General features: G+C 41.2%; 1 protein-coding gene across 1 annotated transcript; it reads left to right on the top strand.

The window, feature by feature from the left end:
• Positions 1-250: 250 nt before the first annotated feature.
• On the top strand, positions 251-20,819 carry si:ch211-14c7.2. Its single transcript, XM_017723430.2, has 7 exons — positions 251-540; positions 6,259-6,536; positions 7,113-10,102; positions 14,042-14,256; positions 17,406-17,527; positions 18,970-19,093; positions 19,845-20,819. The coding sequence occupies exons 2-7, from the start codon at positions 6,292-6,294 to the stop codon at positions 19,971-19,973; spliced, it is 3,825 nt and encodes a 1,274-aa protein (XP_017578919.1). The 5' UTR covers positions 251-540; positions 6,259-6,291; the 3' UTR covers positions 19,974-20,819.
• The last annotated feature ends 2,885 nt before the right edge of the window (positions 20,820-23,704 follow it).

Below are 23,704 nucleotides of genomic sequence, written 5' to 3'. Positions count from 1 at the left end.
TGCAGGCATAGGGGCTTGGGTTTATACACCTGTGGCCATGGAAGTGATTGGAACAGCTGAATTCAATGATTTGGATGGGTGAGCGAATACTTTTGGTAATATAGTGTAGATAGATAGACACACAGACAGACAGACAGATAGATGTGTGGGTTTGCGTGTTTGCGTGGCGCCTCCTCGTGCGTAAGTACGACGGTGCGCGCACGGGCGCGACTGCACTGCCGTCATTGGTCAGCAGAGCGCAAGCACGCGCCGGATTGCGGTGGCTTTGCGTCTCGTTTCCGGTGGGGCGGTGCTTTGATCCTCCGCAGCGCGTGCTGCTGTGGTTTGGCTCGAAGACGCTTCGACCGGGGACTTCGAGCAGATTATGCGATCGATACGTCATCGATATGTGATCGATAAGGCCATGGCGAGCGGAGGTGGTAGTGAAAGGCGCATGCGCGGCGGAGCAGCAGCTTCGCGCTCCTCGGTGTGATTCAGAGAGGATTCGTGACTCGAGCTCAGTGCGCGAGCAGGGGAAGAGAAGATGGACTCGGCCGCGAGGTGAGGCAGCACACACCGACACACCGAGGCGATCGATTATCTCTGATCTGATCTGATCTGATCTGATCTGATCTGATTGGTCCGTGGATGTTTGTGAGAGCCGTTTCTGACGCAGGTGCGCGCATCACGCCGCCTGCGGCATCTTCACTGAGCATCACCACTGAGAGGCTGAACGTCCTGAACCGCCACTGTGGCTTCCGTGCGTGTGTGAATTGTGAATATATATATATATATATATATACACACACACATATGTCAATTATGATATATATATTATGTGTAATAATGTATTATAATATGCACACGTTAGTGGCTGATGGAGATGTTCTGCATTACATATAGGGCTGTATGTAACTGTGCATGGATGTATATCTGCTGTCAGAACAAATCCATCTCCATGTTTCTTGTCTTGACATAATTTGAAAGCCTGTTGTTCTTTATAATGTGTGTAGATTTCTTGATGATTGGAGCAAAAGAAATGATCCAAAATTACTTGGAAAGGCGTCTGGTTCCATTGACATTACATTAAAAGTAAAGAAGGTTTTTTCCCTCTCCTCTAAAGTTACCATTTTGGAGATACAACGTTTCCTTCTGACAACAGCAATAAATATATATATGTATGTATATATTTATGTATGTGTGTGTGTACATGTTTGTAAACACAGCATATATTTGGTTATATGTATGTATAGTAAATAGGCATATTGTTGCTGTCAGAACAAAACCTCAATCTCCAAAATGGTAACTTTACAGGAGAAGGAAAAAAGCTACTTTAGTTTTAATGTAAATGGAACCACATTTTTTTCCAAGCAATTTTGTTCCATTTCTTTTGGTCCATCCATCATGAAATTTACACACAATGTAAAGAACAACAGACTTTTTCAAATTATGTTAAAAACTGAAAAATTACAAAAATGGAGATACAAAGTTTTGTCCCAACAACAGTGATATACAGTTATATACAGTTGTAGGCAAACGTTCCTGCTCTTCTGTTCAGTTTCCGTATTTTGTTGATTTGAGTGTAAATAAGTTACAGATCCTCTACAAAGACTCACTTCTGCACATTTTATTATACAATTACTGTTTATTTGACAAATTTAACACATTATGGAAAAAATGAAACACATGTGGCCTGTGTGAAATTTATATTTTATGTATTTTTCCACTGTGTTACATTTAGCAAGTAATAGAAACATGACATATGTCATGTGTAAGTGTGTGTGTGCTCTGTAGAGGATGTATTAAGTTTTATTGTGAGCGATACTGGGGTGTTCAGACCTGAGCATATGACTGTAGATAGATATCATTGATCCCTGTGTGACCAATAACAGCAGTACAAACCACATGCGCATCATCCCTGTCTGAGAAAAAAACTTGAATCTCCAGAATGGTAACTTTATGCTCTCGTTGTTTAATGGGCCTCATTCTCCAACCGTTCTTAAGAAGAAACTCCTTCTTAAAACCCACTTACGCAGTTTTTACGAAGACTCTGACACACCGATGTTCTCTTATCTGGGATTTGTTCTTAGGTAAGAATAGATCTGGACAATATGGCCAAAAATATTATCATGATAAACAAAATTCATATCGATACAGATCGCGATAAATGTCAAATTATTGCTTTTTTCAGGTTTGAGGCTGATTTTTGCTCCTGGGTGGTTAGTCGCTGTTTTAAACTGTCCTTTATGACAAACACTCACAAGCCAGTGGAGCATTTCACTGTCCTGGGACGGTGGGAGGAAGCATCTGGTGAGCTGTTTTACCAGCTGGAAAAGCACCGCTGCAGTTTTAATAGTTATAATTTAAGAAAGAAAACAGATTATTTTAGCTGTCTGGTGACAAGTGCTCGGCTATCCAGTTACAAATGCTAAATTGTTTAGTATGTAAAAACAATGTCAGCATAATATGAACAGCAAACATCAGCTGGTTCGGCATGTCAGAGCATATCACAGTACTCAGACACCAGCTAACCTGGCAGACGTCTGGGTTTCTTTAGTCTATCATAGTGTTTAAGGGCTGAATTGAAATATATCAACACCAGACAAACAGAGTCCTCCTTTCAAGTAAGTTTAAACTGAAATCAGTGCTTTTGTGACGTGTTTGATCTACAGCAACGTCAGTTCGCCGTGTTGTGTGAGTGACGGAGCTGCTTCAAGTTATCCAGCTGCTAAAATGAGCTAGCCTGGCAAAAAATAGCATTCTCCTGCTCTCTAATACCTCACAGCTTCCTCAAGTTTACCGTCAGGCCTTGTAACTCACATGAACCATTTTCTTTCACCTTTGTTGTTTGGAAAAAGACTAATACCAAAATATGACTGAGCGCTGTAACAGGGCTGTAGTTGAGAGGAGCAGATGTGATTTAACACTGCTAAAGCTTGTTAGGATGTACAGAAAGAGGTGAGGGAATGTATAACTCCACATTTCAGATGCTGCTAAAATATATTTGGCGACCCTTTTTTACTCGTCGGCCCCTCACTCACTAATCATGTCGACAAACTCTGAAGTGCGCCCTCTCCTGGCGGCAGCAGAGTAATCGCTTTCCTTGCAGTAGAAAAAAACACCAGGGCTTTCGCTGAACGTGGAAGTGGGGGAATGGTCTATTATATCATATATTCATCTAATTTTTCTCATTGGTCTATTGAGAAAATGTTATATCGCGATAATTATCGTTATCGTTTTATCACCCAGCCCTAGGTAAGAACAGAATCTAAACACACTCAAGAGCACAAAGGTGATAACAGTTCTGCACCTCATGAATCTGACGTAGACTTTAAGAACACATCATGAATCTGACGTAGACTTTTTCTTAGAACCTTTCTCAAGAATACACATAAGAACAGACTTAGCATGATACCGGAGAACGAGGCCTGATGTACGTTAATGTAAAGATGTCCAATTCCAGGAAATTTTGGACAATTTCTGGTTCATTTATCAGGAAACCTTCACACATTGTGAAGAACTGCTGATATTTCTAAGATTACAACCCAAAAAAAGACAAAAACGGTGAAGAAACAAGGTTTTGTTCCAACATTGACAGTGTAGTAAGAGGAACTGTAACGTTTACAGTGTTATAAGGGAAATAAGCTCCAGTATAACGGATTTGATTATGTTTAAAGCTGATTTTAAGCACCTGAACATATCATTTAGACCCATTTATCTGAGCAGTACATGTGCTTATTCTCATAAAATCACCATATATCCTCAGAATAAATGCAAATAAAAATAAAAAGTTATCCAAGTTATATCAATACTGATTAGATAAAGCAGGTATTTAATGATAGCCACAAATAATAGTGGACATCCCTGAGGAGAGGGCAGGAAATGTTTGAATGAACAGACTGACATACATAAAATCAACTTATTGTAGTAATACTATCTGTATTTATTCTAATAGTATTGTTTTTTCTGAGCAAATAAACACTTACTGCCAACATAAACAGCTTTTTAAATACACTATATTTCCAAAAATATTCACTTGCCCATCCAAATCCTTGAATTCAGGTGTTCCAAACACTTCAATGGCCACAGGTGTATAAAACCAAGCCTCTAGGCCTGCAGACTGCTTCTACAGACATTAGTGAAAGAATGGGTCGCTCTCAGGAGCTCAGTGAATTCCAGTGTGGTACCAGGACGCCACCTGTGCAACAAGTCTAGTCATGAAATTTCCTCACTACTAAATATTCCACAGTCAACTGTCAGTGGGATTATAACAAAGTGGAAGCGATTGGGAACGACAGCAACTCGGCCACGAAGTGGTTGGTCATGTAAAATGAGCCGGGGGTCAGCGGATGCTGAGGCGCATAGTGCACCGACTTTCTGCAGAGTCAATCACTACAGACCTCCAAACTTCATGTGGCCTTCAGATCAGCTCAAGAATAGCATAGAGAGCTTCATGGAATGGGTTTCCATGGCCGAGTAGCTGCATCCCATCCTTACATCACCAAGTGCGATGCAAAGCGTGGAATGCAGTGGTGTAAAGCGCCGCCTCTGGACTCTGGAGCAGTGGATTCTCTGGAGTGACCAATCACGCTTCTCCAACTGGAAATCCGATAGACGAGTCTGGGTATGGCAGTTGTCAGGAGAACGGTACTTGTCTGACTGCATTGTGCCTAGTGTAAAGTTTGGTGGAGGGGGGATTATGGTGTGGGGTTGTTTTTCAGGAGTTAGGCTCGGCCCCTTAGTTCCAGTGAAAGGAACTCCTAATGCTTCAGCACCAAGAGATTTTGGACAATTTCCTGCTCCCAACTTTGTGGGAACAGTTTGGGGACGGTCCCTTCCTCTTCCAACATGACTGCACACCAGTGCACAAAGCAGGTCCATAAAGACATGGATGTGCCAGTTTGGTGTGGAAGAACTTGACTGACCTGCACATAGTCCTGACCTCAACCCGACAGAACCCCTTTGGGATGAATTAGAGCAGAGACTGCGAGCCAGGCCTTCTCGTCCAACATCAGTGTGTGACCTCACAGATGCGCTTCTGGAAGAATGGTCAAAAGTTCCCATAAACACACTCCTAAACCTTGTGGAAAGCCTTCCCAGAAGAGTTGAAGCTGTTATAGCTGCAAAGGGTGGGCTGACATCAAATTAAACCCTATGGATTAAGAATGGGATGCCACTCAAGTTCATTTGCGTGTGAAGCCAGACGGCCGAATACTTTTGGCAATATAGTGTATATCGATGTTTCTTATATTCAAAGTATCGTTAGCTCACAAGATACTTTACCTGCATGAAGTTTACCTGAAGATACTGTTATTGTGTTAAATTGAGCTTTATAGTTTTACAATGGCGTTCAAAAGTTTGGAATCAATAATATATCAATACAATCAATTAAAAAATAAATGTTCAATAATATAAACCCAATCTGGTTTTAGATAACTGTATAAATGACTGTAATCTGCTCATTCTAAGCAGCTTCACAGCTTTCAGTTCCTTAGGATGAAGCTGTAAATAGAAATGTTGAAATGTCAGATGAGTCCAGAGTGAAGAACAGAGCTGCAGAATGTTCTAAACTGACTGAGAACACTGGAGAACATCAAGGATGAAGTTCTGATAACATTAATATCCAGAATTCATCATATTCCAAAAGTGGAGATTAAATCTGTAGGCAGGTGAGCAATAAATGTAAAATAAATAATTACACTTAAAAATAGATCATTTCCTAACTTCAAATAATTGAATAAAACATCTAAAGTGACTGTCTGGTTCATAGTTTGTAATATTTAAATCCACATTAAGCATAAAATGACAGAAATGGTTCATTTTGCATCAAATTTCAAACGTCTGAATGCCATTGTGTTTACATGGCTTTATATTTGCATCATCAAAAGCTTTCGAGACACTTAAAGGGCCGGTATTCTAGATTTTTTTTTGCGCTCAAATTTTTCCCTGCAGTGCTAAGAACATTGTGTGATCACTCTGCATGCTGAAATGGTTCATCAGATTGATGGAGAATGTTTTGTAAGTTCCTGAATAAAACCTTTTTCAGAATGGTTCTATGTAGCACCAGACAAGGTTCTGCTATTGTTACAGGGCGTTGAAACTTTAACTGTTTTAACATTCAACATCAGTCATTTAAAAAAGTGAGGAACACTCTGGTTTTCCATGATTTTGGCCCTTTAACTCCTGCTGGGCTTACTCATGGGAAGATGCTGTGACTGAGATGGATCTGTGTTTATTTAGCCTGACTAACCTCAGCTGATCTGATGTTTCCCTCCACAGTGTTTAGTGGTATCCTGTACACCCCCCACTGTAATGCTACAGCAGAACAACAACAACAACTCCCTGTGCCTGGACATGGCCCACAGGGAGCTGCTGCAAGGCTGTGGAAGAAGCAGCGCCCCCCTAAGTTTCGGAGCCATCGGGTTCGGCGCAATCCCTTTGATCAAAGGCCTGAGGGCGTGGGCCGTCAGTGGAGGCTTCAATGCCAGAAACAGGAGGAAAACTGCAGGAGAACATCAGAACCGTCAGCAGACGAAGCAGATGATGCAGAGAGGATGGTCAGGTTTTCTGTTACAATATCATTTAGTAGTGTTTTAGGAGTGTATCATCCACTTATCATGTTTTATTCATTATTATTATTGTAAGTATTATTGTTATTTTAACCATTCTTTTCTTATTACATTTTTACAGAGCCCTGCTGATGACATCCTGTATAAATAAAAATAATGTGTGGCCATGACTTAGTAAGGCATGGGAATAAGATGATTAAAACTTTATTATCTCGTTCCCACACCTTATTTTTATTTATACAGGATGTCACCAGCAGGGCTCTGTACATTTTTTATGTCATCTCTTGCTAAATTTTTTCATTTTCAATTTTTTTCATGCATTTAATTATTTTTCGTTTTGTTGAAATAAAACTCACTGTTATCATCATCATTATTATAGTGCATATCGTTATTATCATTAGTATTTTACTCCAATTCCAAAAATGTATTTAAAATTTATTCCAGTTTTTTTATTATTTAAATTATTTTATATGTATATAACTTCTCCCTCAGGGTCACGGGGTGTATATATAGCCTTTAATGCTAGTCCATATAAAAGGTAATTATTTTTGTTTTTATTTGCAGGAAAACGAAGGAGAACCTAACGTTCCGCACTCCTGGCGCACTGGTGACTGTGGCCACTCTGAAGGGCTCTGAGGGGGTCCGGCAGACCCAGACCCGCTGCCTATTCCTCAAAGCGGAAGGATGCAGTTATCTCTGCACTGTGGGAAACAGCAGGCCAACTGGATCCAGAGCTGCAGGTTCACAGTTAAATCTGAATCCGGCCGAAAGGTCAGCGGGTGACACGTACAGCTTTGGCCGAGGAAGACGGGTGAGTGAAGATGACGGAGCTCGCCAGGTCAAACCACCGGTTGTCCGGAAGTGGAGAAAGTCAAGTAAAGTGGTGAAATCCTCCGAGAAAAGCTCAGCAGCTGAGAGTAGAGATGAACATGGACAAGGGGCTAAAAGGGATTTCAGCTCACAGGTTGATGCATCAAAAACTGCAGAGTATGCCGTAACAGCATGTCTGAAGGCTAAACACAAGCATGCAGCTTACAGCACACAGCCAGGAACTGTAAACAAGAACACTGCTGGCATCAAGAAGGTTAACAATGACGAGACTCACCTGCACAGGTGCGAAGGAGACACCTCTGCTGAAACTAGTTCCAGTGCAGTGCAGGAAGTGCCCAGACCTTGCAAAGACAGCGCAGAGGAGGCCACAGCTAACATTAAACATAAGAGTGACCTTGCAGATGTAAATCTGAACCACATTGTGACCAAGGGCATGCATTTTGGCAGTGATGTGCCAAAACCCAAAGAGTACAGGCCAGAGGAACTGGATAACATAGCTAACATAGTTAATGTATCCAGACTTCCCTCAGATGACACTGAGGGGTCCAGAATAGACAAAGACTCATCTAAAAGTAACAATGAGGTGGTCATCCTTTCTGAAGGAATGGAGGAAGCTGAAGGCCTTGACATGGCCATCACCAAGAGTGTCTTGGAGAATCCTGGTCATGATCATGAACTTGCAGGAGTGGAGAACGTATCCAAGGCCACAGTAGGCAAAGACTCACTAAACATTGAGAAGAACCAGCCTGAGGTGGACATACAGTCTGAAAAAATGGGAAAAGATGAAGCCTTGAACATAGCTAGGACCAAGACTCCAAAGAAGGATCTTGGTCAGGGTCATGACCTTGCAGGAGAAGAGTCTGGATACATGGCTGGGACAAACAAAGACTCACTTAAGAATGAGAAGAACCAGCCTGAGGAGATCAAATGGTTTGAGGACATGGAAAAACATGAAGGCTTGGACCTGGCTAGCACCAAGAGTCCAAGGAAGGATCCTGGTCAGAATCTTGAGCTCTTAGGAATGGAGAATGGACCCAAGGCCACGATGGATGAAGGCTCACTTAATACTGAGAAGAACCAGTCTGAGGAGGTCAAATGGTTTGAGGACATGGAAAAAGATGAAGGCTTGGACATGGCTAGTGCCAAGAGTCCTCTGGGGAATGCCAGTTATGATTATGACCTTGCAGGAGTGGAGAGTGGATCCAAGGCCACTGTGGATAAAGACTCACTTAAAAATGAGAAGAACCAGTCTGAAGAGGTCATGCATTGTAAGGAAATGGAGAACATTGAAGACTTGAAGATGACCAGTGCCAATAGTCCAGTGGAAGATCCCTGTCAGAGTCATGCCCTAGCAGTGATGGAGACTGGATTCAAGGCCAAGATGGATGAAGAGTCACATAAAAGGGAGATTGGCCAGTCTCAGGTGGTCATCCATTCTCTTCAAACGGAGAAGGAGGAAGCCTTGAGCATGGCCAGCACCAATAGTTCAGTGGAGGATCCTGGTCAGGGTCATGACCTTGTAGGAATGGAGACTGGATTCAAGGTCAGGAAGGACAAAGACTCACTTAAAAGTGATACTGACCTGTCTGAGGTGGTCATCTACAATAATAGAATGGAGAAAGGTGAATCCTTTAATATGGCCAGCACCAAGGGTGCACTGAAAGATGCTGGTCAGGCTCGTGACCTTGCAATGATGGGCAAAGACTCTATTAAAAATGAGAATATCCAGTCTGAGGTGGTCATCCATTCTCTTCAAATGGAGAAGGAGGAAGCCTTGAGCATGGCCAGCATCAATAGTCCTGTGGAGGATTTTGGTCAGGGTCAAGACCTTGCAGGAATGGACAATGGATCCAAGGCCATAATAGTCAATGACTCACTTAAAATTGAGAAGAACCAGCCTGAGGTGGTCATAAGGACTAAGGAAATGGAGAAAGACAGTGATGAATCCTTGGACATGACCAGCACCAAGAGTCCAGTAGAGGATCCTGGTCAGGGTCATAATCCTGCAGGAGTGGAAAATGAGAATAGCCAAACTGAGGCCGTCAACCATTCTCTTCAAATGGAGAAAGATTATGTTGAATCCTTGGACACAGCTAGGACTTGTCAAGGTCGTGATCCTACAGGAGTGGAGAATGAATTCAAGGCCAGGATGGACAAAGACTCACTTAAAAGTGAGAAAATCCAGTCTAAGGTGGTCATCTACACGGAAGAAATGGAGAAAGATGACCCCTTGGACGTTGCCAACACCAGGAGTCCTCGGGAGGATCCTGGTCAGGGTCATGTAGAACCACTGGAGGAACACTGTCCACCTCAGCAGATGGAAGTAAACAGTGGTTGTGAAGAACAGTGGTTTGCTAAATCTCCATCACGAGGTTCTCCCAAAGCCTCTGCTGTTGTTGCCACTGCTTGCCTGATTAATCCAGCCTTCACTAGCACCTCCAACTCCACCACAGCCATAGCAACAGCCCCTCCAGCCCGCAGCAGGCAGGAAGAGGTGGGGGCTAGCTTTAGGAGCTTAAGGCCTCAGCCTGAATCCCAGCTTCTGTCAGAGCAGGAGAGAGGCCAGGACTGGAGCAAAGTGGCCACGAACGAAAGGCCTGTGGAGGTGGGTGAGGAAGAGGAGGATGAGTTTGGGGTCTTTATGCAGGCCGGGGAGGAGCAGATATGGACAGAAGAGTTCAACGAGCTCCAACAAGTGCCTTCTGGGATGCATGATGGCATTGGTGAGTACAGTACATCCTGTTTATTGTACTTTTATAATGTACGCATGGTTTTATGTTCCAAACACAGTCATAATTAATTTTTTCTAACTTCTATTTATCCCTTAGAATTCCCTTAATATCCCTTAATATTATCCCTTAGAATCAAACTGGCTGTTTTTGTTACTGTGCCTTTAAGACTGATGTATGAAAATGAGCTCTGTTTTGATTGGCTGGTTTGTTTTGCACCTAATTTCAAAAAGCAGTCTTGCCTGAAGCCTCCTTATAATGTTACTGTGAGTGGGTGGAGCTAAACTGCAGTAGGCTGAATATACAGACGTGTGTAAATATGTATGTTTTTGTGACATCACAAAAACAGTGATTTGAAATCAGGTTGTTTTCGCAACATATATGGCCTGGTAAGAGAACTGTATGTTTTGTTTAAATACTCTTTTATTTAACAAAAGAGGAAAAGGGTTCTTCTTCAAGGGTTCCTTTAGTGAAGACAGTGGTACGGAACTCTCTCTCTCTCTTTCTCTTTCTCTTTCTCTTTCTCTTTCTCTCTCTCTCTCTCTCTCTCTCTCTCTCTCTCTCTCTCTCTCTCTCTCTATTTCTCTGTCTCTCTCTCTCATACCCTGTCTCTCTATTTTTCTCTCTCTCTCTCTCTCTCTCTCTCTCTCTCTCTCTCTCTCTCTCTCTCGCGCTCTGTGTCTCTCTCTCACTCTCTGTCTCTCTCTCGTTCTCTCTCTCTCTTTCTCTGGGGACAGTGCGGAGTAGTAACATGTCCTGGGATGACCCGCATCATGGCGCTGCCTGGAGCCATGGATTTACTCCTATTCAGGGCGAACACAGTCGATCATTTGCAGATTTACCAGCAGCTCCGTCAGTCTGAGTCTCTCACTCAGGTTCTCTGTTCATTTTCACCTAAAACAGGTGAGACCTCAGAGCCTACTGAGGGGCAGTGGTATCCGGTTGGTACTGTTGACACTCAAAGAACTATTGGCATGATTAAATGGTTCTCTACATGGTGAAATAGTTCTTCAGCTGGATAGAGAATGTGTTGTAGATCGTTCTATAAAGCACTAATAATGGTTCTTTTATTGTTTACAAGCTTGAAATCATTTAAGGAACCATCTGCACTCTTTAAAAATATGGTTCGTTCAGGGTTTTTAGTAAAGACAATGGTTCTGTATAGAACATGAACGCTGAAAGAACTATTTGCGTGCCTAAATGGTTCTCTGCATGGTGAAATGGTTCTTCAGACTGCTGGAGAGTGTGCTGTATTTGTTCTGTATAGAACCAAAAACGGATCTTTTATTGTATATGAGCTTGACACCATAAAAATAGGAGATTTTGTTTGATATATAGAACCAACACATTCTCCATCCGTCCAAAGAACCATTTCACCATGCAAAGAACCATTTAAGCGTGCTAATGGTTCCAAATAGAACCGCTGTGTTGACTAAGGAACCCTTGAAGAAGCACATTTTTGTTTGTTAATATATGGGTGGATTTCAGCTTAAAAATATTGTAGTTTATATTATTAATATTTGCAATTTAAGGGTTCCGTATCTTGGAAAATCCAATTTTCCTCACTTTTTTTAAAATAAAGGAGTTTAATGTAGTTTGATGTAAACATAATCCAGTTCACTCCCCAATGTGTCAAACACAAGATCCACGGGCTGAGTCAGGCTCAATGCTATTCAGCCCACAAAATTATTTTAATGTTCTAATAATTTTAGCCCATTTCACCATGAATTACAGTTCCCAGTATGCACTGCAATGTAGATTACTCTGGATTACTAAACTGATTTACACAGTAAGACTAAAGAAAAGAAGGAAGCAAAGTCAGTAAATTGGACTGTGAGGGGAAAATGAGTGATGATCCATGGAATTGTGTCTAACTCTCTGCTTAAACTCTGGTGGGCCGCCCAGAAAAGGCTGGGCCAACAGTGTCCCACTATCCTCTTACTATCAGAGACATTACTATTAGAGACAGTGGCCACTAGGGGTCATGGCTGTTAGATCCGAATGTTCAGTAAAAATAAAATAAACACAGCTTGCCCACAGATTTGTTGAGGGAGAGATATTTAAAATGGCCCTGTCAGTGGTCGAGTTTGGCACCCCTGGTTCACACCTTGATGTTACCAGACTGATCATATGCATGCGGTTAAAAGATGATACACTTTACAAAGAACTAAGATAAAAGCCCGGGATTATATGCTAACTAAACGGGATTATATGATAACTAAATGGGATTATATACTAACTAAAGACGTAACAATACTCGGACACTGGTGCCACACATCAATACTCAGGCGAGGAAGAACGGTGATTGATTGGCACTGGTGGTGACTCCCTGGGAGACTGAAAGTGGGTTTCATTCCAGTGTTTTTGTGATGTCACAAAAAACAGTACATTTATGCATTTGGGCCTACACCAGTTAGCCCCGCCTATTCATGCTGTATCAGAGCTCATTTACATATATCAGTCTTAAAGGCACAGTAACAGGAACAGCCTGTTTAATTGTAAAGGTTGGAAAATGGTTATGAAATAGGAATTAAGTAAAGAGACCCTTATTAGTCCCACAACAGGGGAAATTTCACCGTCAAAATCGAACCTATCCACATAGGGAAACACCACATAGTGAGCACGCACACACACACACTAGGAGGCAGTGGGCACATTTGTCTGGAGTGGTGGGCAGCCCTATCCGTAGCGCCCAGGGAGCAGTTGGGGGTTAGGTGTCTTGCTCAAGGACAACTCAGTCACGTACTGTCGGCTCTGGGGATCAAACCGGCGACCTTACGGTCACAGGGCCACTACTGTTACATTATTGGTTGCAACTCATCTATAGTTGGTTAAGGCCCTTTTTTTTTCCTTGGTCCTACAATATTAGAAGCACATCAGAGACTGTGAAAAAGGGCTACGTTGTGTTGGGAACAGAAACAGGTCATTATAAACGGGCCACAAGCAGAGCTGCCTCATCTGAAAGGTAACAGGTGGGCAGAGCGACTCACCACCACAGTCCTAAACACATCGGGCTCAGAGCTGCTCCTCAGCTCTTCTCAGTTCTTTCTTTCCACGGTTGTTTTTATTGCTCGTTTAGCTGCAGATCCTGTAATCCACTGAATTCCACTTTGCGTTAATCCGGGATTAGCAGTAATGCAGGTGGAGTTAGCAGGTAGTAAACAAAAATAGCCTGTTTTTGCTCACTTTTGAAATAGGGTCATCAAAGAAGTTTATTAATGAAAAAGTATGACATGGTTTGTGCCAACGTCCCGTTTATTTACGATGACAAACATCAAAGCAGAGTCATAATAACATGCAAATGGCCGTTTATAAGATTCTGACAGTACAAAGCATTAAAGACTCTTACAGTTCAGGGTTTATGGTTTGAAGCCAAGAGGTTGAATGTTTACATGCATTACTGAGTGAAAGTAGTGGCAGTCCTGGGCTGGAAGTTAGGGTTAGGGTCCTGCGAAAGGTGGAGACTAAACATGGAGAAGCGTTTAGAAGTGTTTAGATACTGTGCTGTTCTTAAACGGACCCCAGTGGACAGAGAGCATTAGAAGAGCTGATACTGGACACTTCAAACCAGCCTGAAATCATTCCTGTTTGAGCAGCTTTCAGCTCGAGTTACACACTGTTAGCGTTTCTAGACCCTTTTCCCTCTCTAATGGCATTTTTTGTAATCCTAATCTAACTTCGTTTTTTTAATTGTGTTTTTCTTTTCACGTTTACTTGTTTTTAAACAACTCTGACTCTGTATTTTCCCATTTGTAAAGTACTTTGAGTGATAGCAGTGTTAGAAAGGGGCTCTATAAATAAACTTGCCTGCCTAAAACCAAAGAAGCACTAAACACCTTGGCTGGTCTTTCTGGTATTTAGGGTTTTGGGTGAAACTCTTGCTTTAGTGTATTTTTAATTTTTTTTTGTAACAAAAACTGTTTAAACCAACAGGACATAGAACCTCTACTGATGCAGATGAGCCCATGTCCTGGACGTCTGATTGGACTGGAGTCCAATCGTTCCACCAGTCAGATGACTCGTGGGCCACCTTTAAGCAGGAGGATGACAGCAGAGGGGCGGAATCCGAGATAGCGCCAGCCGGCCAATGGTGGAGCTGGACAGCAGTGGAGAACTCAGACCTGGCACTGTCCTCTCTGAATAATGTGGTAAGACTGAAAATATGAAAACACCCAATGTTTCAACATGTCCGATTATTAATATTGTGAATTATTATTGTTTGTCATATTATAGCTTTATTTATCGAATATAACCTATTAAAGCTAATTAGGTTTATTTATTGAATATTACATAAGAAAGGTAATTAGGTTTATTTCATTTATTGAATATAACATATTAAAGGTAATTAGGTTTATTTATTGAATATTACATATTAAAAGTAATTAGGTTTAATTATTTATTGAATGTTACATATTAAAGCTAATTAGGTTTATTTAGAAGTAAAACAGTATCATAGTGTATTAGTATACAGACAGTATTAGTGATAGTGTTGTCTTGGGACACTAGTAAAAAATAACAAAACTTTTGAACATATGTGACACGATCATAAAGCCTTCAGTTTGTGCCATAATTGCCAAAACTTGATGGAAAATTAGCAACAAAGCAAACAAAAAAAATCCTCTACAAGTAACGCTGATTCCTGCTGGTGTCCCTTTGGGATTTTAGTGACTGGTCATTCTATAGAAACGTCCACTATTCTGTCTCTATAGGAGTCACTGTTGTTACTGATTGTCATTGGTGTTCCACATAAAGGAAACACCAGAGACGTTTTTTTAATGAACAATGCATTTTACTAAACGGCCGCTACAGAACATCAAACCACACGCTGTCGGTCATGGAACATCCACTAAAATATGGAATTTAATCCATTTGTGTTATATTTTTCCACAATGACCTCAGAATAAAGTCGGTCACACCAGTGACGTCAGCTAAAAGCTTCATATGAGATCATGAGCTGAATGAGAAAATCTCTGAGAACTGAAAGACACAGTGGACTCACCATGAGCTTTTCTTCATAGATCCTCAGAAAACAGGTCAAAGGAAGTTGAGAGACGTCATCAGTGTGACTTTTATTTCAAAATAACAGTTTTTTTTTTGTTATGCAGTCACACCTGTGACATTACTCTTGGGGAACTTTCATTACATATTTTATATTTATTTGGTGTTTGTTTTCTTTGTCATTTAAATCACATGTTCTACAGTTATGTATAATATTGCAGTTAAAATTGCAGAAAATGTGTTTTTTACCTCAAAATATGGTCTCAGCTTCACACATGACTGTGGGGACGAGCTCTACTGTGGTGACTGGAATTCTATATGATTGATTTAAAAACCAATATTGATAAATTGAGGCTCAAAAAGGTGAAATTTTTAATATAACTTGACAGTCATTTTCATTATATCTGCGCTCGTATGTGTCAGTTTTACAGCAACTCTTTCAGTAAAGTATCCTGATACAGAGCTGCCGCCTCCTTTTCCATTCCTAACAACTAACCGGACCTGCTTACGCTACATTCCTGTTCAGTGACATATCTAGAACTTTCAAAAAGCCTAGAATGACATTTTTACTCTCAAATTGTCAATTGAAGCATGATTGGCTGGTTCATTTGTCACTAATTATGTGGGTAGTTAATCTAACATGCAAGGCCTTCAGTCCAGCTCCTGAAGTCCTAACCAATGGGAGAGCAGCTCAGCTATATCTACCCAGATACCACAGAGAAAACAATCCTGATTGGATCATTTTCAGTTAGGCGTTTCGAGATTTTAACCCTTTTGCTTCCAACCAAAATATAACAATGAAATGAGAGTAAATACAGCAAGCATGTTTGTTATATTTATGTTAAATAAAGTAAAGCTAAGCATTACAGATTTCACTGAATTCATTAGGGAATTTCAGGATTTCTACTAAATTTACAGAGGTATAAAGTTGATGAGCCACACCATGAAGGTATGGGAAAGAGTTGTTGAAGCAAGGCTAAGGCGAGAAGTTCAGATCAGTGAGCAGCAGTTTGGTTTCATGCCCAGAAAGAGTACCACAGATGCAATTTTTGCGTTGAGAGTGTTGGTAGAGAAGTACAGAAAAAGTCAGAAGGAGCTACATTGTGTCTTTGTGGATCTAGAGAAGGCATATGATAGGGTGCCAAGAGAGGAACTGTGGTACTGTATGAGGAAGTCATGTGTAGCAGAAAAGTATGTTAGGGTGGTGCAGGACATGTATGAGGATAGTGAGACAGTGGTGAGGTGTGCAGTTGGAGATGGAGGTGAAGGTAGGGTTACATCAGGGATCAGATTTGAGCCCCTTTTTGTTTGCAATGGTGATGGACAGGTTGACAGATGAGGTCAGGCAGGAGGCTCCATGGACCATGATGTTTGCAGATGAGATTGTAATCTGTGGTGAGAGTAGAGAGCAGGTGGAAGAGAATCTGGAGAGGTGGAGTTTTGCACTGGAGAGGAGAGGAATGAAGGTCAGTAGAGATAAGACAGAATACATGTGTGTGAATGAGAGGGAGGCAGGTGGAAAGGTGAAGATGCAAGGAGTAGAGGTGGTAAAGGTGGATGACTTCAAATATCTTGGGTCAACCATCCAGAGCAATGGACAGTGCAAAAAAAAGGTAGAAGAGGGTGCAGGCAGGATGGAGTGGGTGGAGACGGATGTCAGTGCTGATGTGTGACAGAAGGATAGCAGCAAGAGTGAAAGGGAAGGTTTACAAGACAGTAGTGCGCCCTGCTATGATGTATGGTTTGGAGACTGTGGCTCTGTCTAAAAGACAGGAGGCTGAGCTGGAGGTGGCGGAGATGAAGATGCTGAGATTTTTGTTGGGAGTGACAAGGATGGACAAGATTAGAAATGAGCAGATCAGAGGGACAGTGAAGGTGGAGCAGTTTGGAGATAAAGCCAGAGAGGCCAGGTTGAGATGGTTTGGACATGTGTTGAGGAGGAATAGTGGATATATTGGTCAAAGAATGTTGGAGATGGAACTGCCGGGTAGAAGGAGAAGAGGTAGACCTCAGAGAAGGTTTATGGATGTAGTGAAGGTGGACATGGAGATGGTTGGTGTGAAAGTAGAGGAGGCAATGGATAGGGCAAGATGGAGGCAGATGATCCACTGTGGCGACCCATAAAGGGAGCAGCCGAAAGAAGAAGAAGGATTTCTACAAAATTCCAAGGGGCTCCCCTCCGGCACAACGAGTCCTTTGCAGGCACCTTTATTTTTAAGAGTGTACATGCTAAACGATGGTTTCTTGTTTATTGTTGATCACTTTGGGAATGACATGCTATATCCCTGTTTGTGTGCAGTCCCAAGTGTTTTTAGAGGCGTTCCCTTCTGTGGACGCCACCTGTGGAGAAACCGACTGTGTTCCAACGCTGAAGGAGCTTCTGCAGGGACCTGCCGAAAACAACCGCCCCACGAAACCTCAGTACGTACTTCACATTCTGTACTTTACCTTTATTTAGTGTTTGGGGGAAAAATTCATTCCACCCACCACTGCCCTGCAAATGTAGACAACCAGCCTCTTTAGCTAAGAGGCATTAGCATTAGCCGATTAGCATGGCGTAACTGAAGGTCTAAATCATCTCAAACCAGCCTCAAAACAAAAGTTCAGGCTTTCCTGCTGCTGCCATAGTTGGGAGCTGTGCTGATGAACGTTAGTCCACGTTTATACACAGCAGTGAGTCTTAGAGTCGGAAACCACATAATTAGGACTACTAGAGACACTGAGCACCTCCACACGGTTTGGGCAGAGAGGAAAATTCCCGCTCTACAATGTCTTCTGGTTTTCTCAAATGCTAGGGGGCGCTCCCGAGAGAGTCCAAAATGAATGGGTTGATAATAATATTGTTGATAATAATAATTCTTGGAATAATTTTCTTGAGATATGTGAGGAAAACTCAAGCACAATACCCACTCTCCCCTGTAGATGGCACCAATACGCCATTCAGGCAACATTTCATTATCTCCCAATAATGGAGCTGTTCCAGTGGAAATTAACCATGTTATAGCACTTTTGTTATAAACACACAGACATTGTTTTAATGCTTGCCAACAGACATTGTGATATATCTCATTATGTTCTGTCAGAGGGCCATGAAGCGTCTTTTAGAATGAAACAGAGATACACAAACATATCCAAGGCAGTGGTTTTTATTCAAACAGCTGCAGTTAACGGCTATTGGTGGATGCATGCAAAGCAAACTGTTAGATGTGTCCGGAGAAAGTTATCTCAAAATAATTAATCTGAGAAAAATAATCTATAGCAGATGCTTTAATATACAGTTGCAGGCAAATGTTTGAGCAGCCCAGTCAAGTTATATGTCTTGTCTTGCTCTATTTGCACAAAAAATTCCTCCAATTTTCACAAATTCCTGCATAATTATCTGGTTAAGATGTAAACAGAATGGTTCAGAGCGGTTTGGTGTTCTAGATAAACTTACCGAGTCAGAACTGTTCCCAGTAGGAACCAGACGACCCCGCTAAAAGCTCCTCACAGAAAGATCCTACATGAAATGGTTCTGAATTCAATGCCTGATGACTGAGACGGAGACATGCAGGGCACTATGTGGCAAAATAGTCCAAAGAAAACTGATTATTCCAGATTTTCCAGACTGGTCTTGCCCTGCTGATCTTATACTGCCCTCCTGTGGTGATGTATGAGACTGCAGTGTGGTGTCAGGTGACTATGAGTGAGAACTATGACTAGACTGTTGTTGAAGCTCAGAGCAGCTCCGTAAAATTCCCAGTTTCACCCTCTCAGTCAGTGTTGGTTCAGGTGTGAAGTGGGTCTTTGTCCAGCAGTTACACACTTTCAATATAAACATTTCAGATCAAAATACAGTGTGAATCATTGTGTTTTGCTTAAAGGAGCCAGAGCTTATTGGACGGCCTCCAGGATCTGGACCGGATGATTGATGTGAAATATAAGCGGGCGGAGTCTCTGAGCCGTAAGCTCCTCCTCCAGTCGCTGCACTTGGGCGCAGTCAGCTCTGTAAGTTGTTTACTTTGGAAAGAGCAAAGATGATTAATGAAAGGAAACTGCATTCAAAGCTCTCAAAGAGTCACATCACAGCCATTACATCATACAGATACTGCCTCTGATTCGGGCCTCATGCTTATTACTGTGCTTCAAACAAAACAACTAGAATTTAGTTTCCTTGTTTCTACATTGTCCATCTTCAGCAGCAGTGCTGTGTCTGATCCACTCAGACCAGCGCAACATACACTAACACACCACCACCACGTCAGTGCTACTGCAGTACTGAGACTGATCCACCACCCAACTAGTACCTGCTCTGTGAGGGTCCATGGGGGTCCTGACCACTGAAGAATAGGGTAACAAAGTATCAGTGAAACAGATGGACTACAGTCTGTAACTGTAGAACTACAAAGTGCAGCTATACAGTAAGTGGAGCTGATAAAATGGACAATGAACACAGAAACAAGGAGGTGTTCAGAATGTTATGGCTGACCGGTGTTCTATGTAGAACCTTTTTTGAAACCAGGGTTCTTCTGTTGTTATGATGTGTAAGAACCCGTTTTAGTGCCATGTAGACCGATTTTCAAAAAGGTTCCATATAAACTCATATACAACACATTCTCAATCAATCTGAAGAACCATTGCAGACTGACAGTTCTACTTAGGGCGAAATTAAATGTGCTGTACGTGAAATTATTATTATTATTATTATTATTAATAATAATAATAATAATAATATTGTTGTTATCATTCTGTGCCTCAGGAGCGTGCCAGTGGTCGTGAGCAGGCCACCGCCAGGTTCTCCCCCAACCTGCCCTCATCCAACCAGCAGCTAGCGGCTAATGCTAAACGGCGACTGTCTTATGACATCAACAGGAACATCATGACCTAGCGTCTGCGCTAACTGAAGGCGGAGCGAAGAAGAGGATGACAACTGCAGTTTGTTTTTTCTGTTTGTTTTGTTTTTGTCCCAGAAGTCTGTGCGCCCTCATTCTGTTCCCTCACCTGGTTGATTTGTCATGTATTTTTCCCAACAGCCTGTGTTACGTGAACACTCTCACAGCAGACACCAGGCAGGTGCTCCAGCGATTCTCCAGCTGATCTCCATCCGCTGCATCTGCAGTGCACGTTCCAGAGCTGTGGCTAGCGGTCACTCCATAATCAATTCATCAGGAACACAAAAAAGCGCAGTAATCAGTAATTAACATGAGATAATTAATATTATACACAGTGATTGATTCCGCAAATGAAAATACAAGCATTCCTGCTGCCTTCGCAGTGTTTTTAACATAAGTCCTCCTCACGTCCTCACATTTACAGAGAAATAAGACTTTTATCAGGTCCATGAAAGGAATGCATCGATTTCCTTCACTGATTCATTTTTGTATGATTGGACACATAATCGAACCGGCACCAGGAGCCTAAAGCATTCATACAACAATAATAATGTAAAAAATATGTAAACAGTTTACCTACACCTACCGTTCCCTCACCATATTAATATGTTGTGCTTAATCTGTCAATATTAAAACAGAAAGACAAACAGTGGGTGTTTCATCCATGTTCAGGACACAATGTAGTACAAAACTGCAGTATTTGAACTTCAAAATACAAGCCCATAAATAAAAACAAAATGCAATGATGTGCAGCTTTTTATCAACATTTGAAATTCTGTCCTAACAGACATGATTCTGTAGTGGAAATCACAGCATGGGCTCAGAAACACTTCTGAAAACCACTGTCTGTGAAAACAGTTCATCACTGCATCCACAAATGCTGTTAAGTATAAACAGGATCCAGAAACACTGCCACCTTCTCTGGGCCTGAGCTCATTTAAAATGGACTGAGGGGAAGTGGAAAAGTGTCCTGTGGTCCTACGAATCAACATTTAAATTTCTTTTAGGAAATCATGGACACTGTGTCCTCCGAGCTGAAGACCACTCAGCTTGTTATCAACGCACAGTTCAAAAGCCAGTATTCATGATGGTTTAGGAGGGCATTGTGCACATGGCACGGGTGATGTGCTCATCTGTGAAGGCGCCCTTAATGCTGAATAATATATACGTTTTGGCAACATGTGCTGCCGTCCAGATGACGTCTTTTTCAGGGAAGGCCTTGATTATTTCAGCAAGACGATGTAAAACCACATTCTACGTGTATTATAGCAGCATTAGTCCCAACTTTTTTGGAAATGAGGTTGTATAACCAAGTTAACTTTTTTTTTTTTTTTAAACCTGTCATGTCTGGCAATTTTTGCAATCGGAATGGTAATCCGAATGTACTGATGTACCAAACATATTTGTTTTCACAAGAAACGCTCTATAGGTTACTAAAGCCTATTCTTGTTAAAGTTTGTATTTTATTTGTTTGGCCAGGCCTGACAGGCAATAAAAAAGAACCAAGTTAACTTTAAATTTGAAAAACTTTAAATTTTGTAGTATTGAGAACAAAAGAACAATTTGTGTTTGACATTTGTTATTAGGGTAAGTTCAGTGAACTCTGAACATTTCAAGTTAAAAGTTACTTTACTTTAAGTTTAAAAGCTGATTTTTCCATTTTTATCACATTTTATCCCATTATGTCACTAAAATTCTGATCTGCATTATAAACATTTTAGCAGAATACCCTATTAATGATAGATATGGGGATAATTAAGAAGAAAACGGAAGAACTAATGATAAAAGTTCAGTAATGAAGCCTTTTCTTTTTATTGTTACTAACATTAACTAAACAAAACAAATTTTGGCTTTAATTGTAGTTTTAATTGTAGTTTCATGTTCATGAGGACAGCACTTTCAGAAAAATACGCTACAGACATCCCTCACCTGAAACTGGCAAAGCATGTTTATCAGATTTAGGCCTTCAGTTCAGGCCTGAAGTGTCAAAACTCACATCAAAAACAAGTAAAAAAGTGATTCAGAGGGACATTTTTTGTCCGTTCTAGTTTAAACACAGACACTGGAATCGTGTAAAGTTTGTGCACCCTGGAAAAATCCAATGTTGTCATGTTCTGAGTGCAAATAAGTTCCACGTCCTCTACAGAGACGGACTTCTGCACATTTTAATACACAATTACTGTTTATTTGATGAATTTAACACATTGGGGAGAAAAAATAAAACATAAAATGTGGGCTTTGCAACATTTATAGCCCTTTTTATGCTTAATGTGCTTTTTTTCTTGCAGTATGTTAAAATAAATAGAAATTGTGCATTAAAATCAGCTGAAAACTCACGTATTTGACCAAGTGCGTACAAACATTTGCACTGACTATCATAAATCATATACTGTTGATCTACATTGGTATGAATATGCTGCACATTTCGTTTGTGTACTGTGGATATGAATATTTTGTTATGTCCTTTGTTTACTGTGTATTTATTTGTATTTTATTTGCTTAGTATTTATATTATGTGTTATGTAAATCACTCTTAATTACAAGTTGGCCAATTTTTTGTTTTTTTTTCCCCTGCTCTGACACACATGAAGCACCTGCCTATTGACTCTATTAATTTAGAGCTTTGTATTTAGAGTTTTGCTCTTTTCTAAGTTCAGGAAACTGTGCTGAAGTTTGCCCGTGTGCTGCAGACACACCGGATGGAGACTAGGCTGAAAAACAGCTGGAGCATTCCTTTAACCAGTGAAGTGAAGCTGATTGGGTGAAATAAGGACAGGTTTAATTGTACGACTGTGCGTCACAATCTCAGTCCCTGTGCCAAAACAACATGATCAGACTTTTAAATACTGTGCAGGAGGACTTGTTGGTCATCCAAATGCCAGGAAGCTGATTTAGGCTTTTTTATTTATATTCTCGAGAGGAGTGTCGAAAATGCAATATTGTGTACCGACTTGTCGTTACGGCTCATGTTTATCCCCATTAATGGCTGCTTTTCTTTCACCTTAAGCAATTAGCATTAGTGTTGTCCAGTATATGGACATGTGGTCCTTGAATCGACTGCTGTTGGCCAAAATATCCAAAACAGCTTCTGTGTAAGAAAAGAGCAGCCTGTTTCTGATATTTTGGCCAATAGCTGTAGAGGGAAAAAAATATTTTCTTTCTTTTTTTTTTTTATTTTGTCCATTTTATGTGCTTTAAACCCTGAACAATTCAAAAACGTAGTGACATTTTTACCAAATTGTGAAATCCCAAACAAATCAATAAAGACCGTATTTTCTCAGTTTTAACATCGGTGTTCTCAGTTTTAAACACTCCTGTAAAGCACTCATGTTGATTGATAGAATAAAAAAGGAACCAATGGATTTGAACTTTGGCTTCTGATACTGGTTACTTCTGCGCAAGCAGGCTGGGACAGACCTCACAGTTCCTGACCTCTGGACTCCGAGGCCTGTTTGCATGCTGAACAGTCTCATGTGTGTCATCTGGTGTGTCTTTTCCGGCAAAAACAAGAAGCTCCAAAGCTCCACCTGGAACAAAAATAACTCCTCAATGGCACACTTGACAACAGCCAAAAATATTTACTTATAAAAACTGCCCAGTCAGATCTGTTGCTTTTTTGAAGCTTTTGCCGATGGACCGTCCTCACATGGCCTTCTAAGCAAGGCCAAACGCAGCTGATAAAAGGCGGTCAATGAAGCGAGCCTGCAGTCAGAACAGCATGTGACCC

Source organism: Pygocentrus nattereri, chromosome 7, assembly GCF_015220715.1.
Source record: "Pygocentrus nattereri isolate fPygNat1 chromosome 7, fPygNat1.pri, whole genome shotgun sequence".
Taxonomy (NCBI): domain Eukaryota; kingdom Metazoa; phylum Chordata; class Actinopteri; order Characiformes; family Serrasalmidae; genus Pygocentrus; species Pygocentrus nattereri.
Note: the sequence above shows the minus strand (reverse complement) of the source record. Positions and strands in the feature narration are given on the sequence as shown.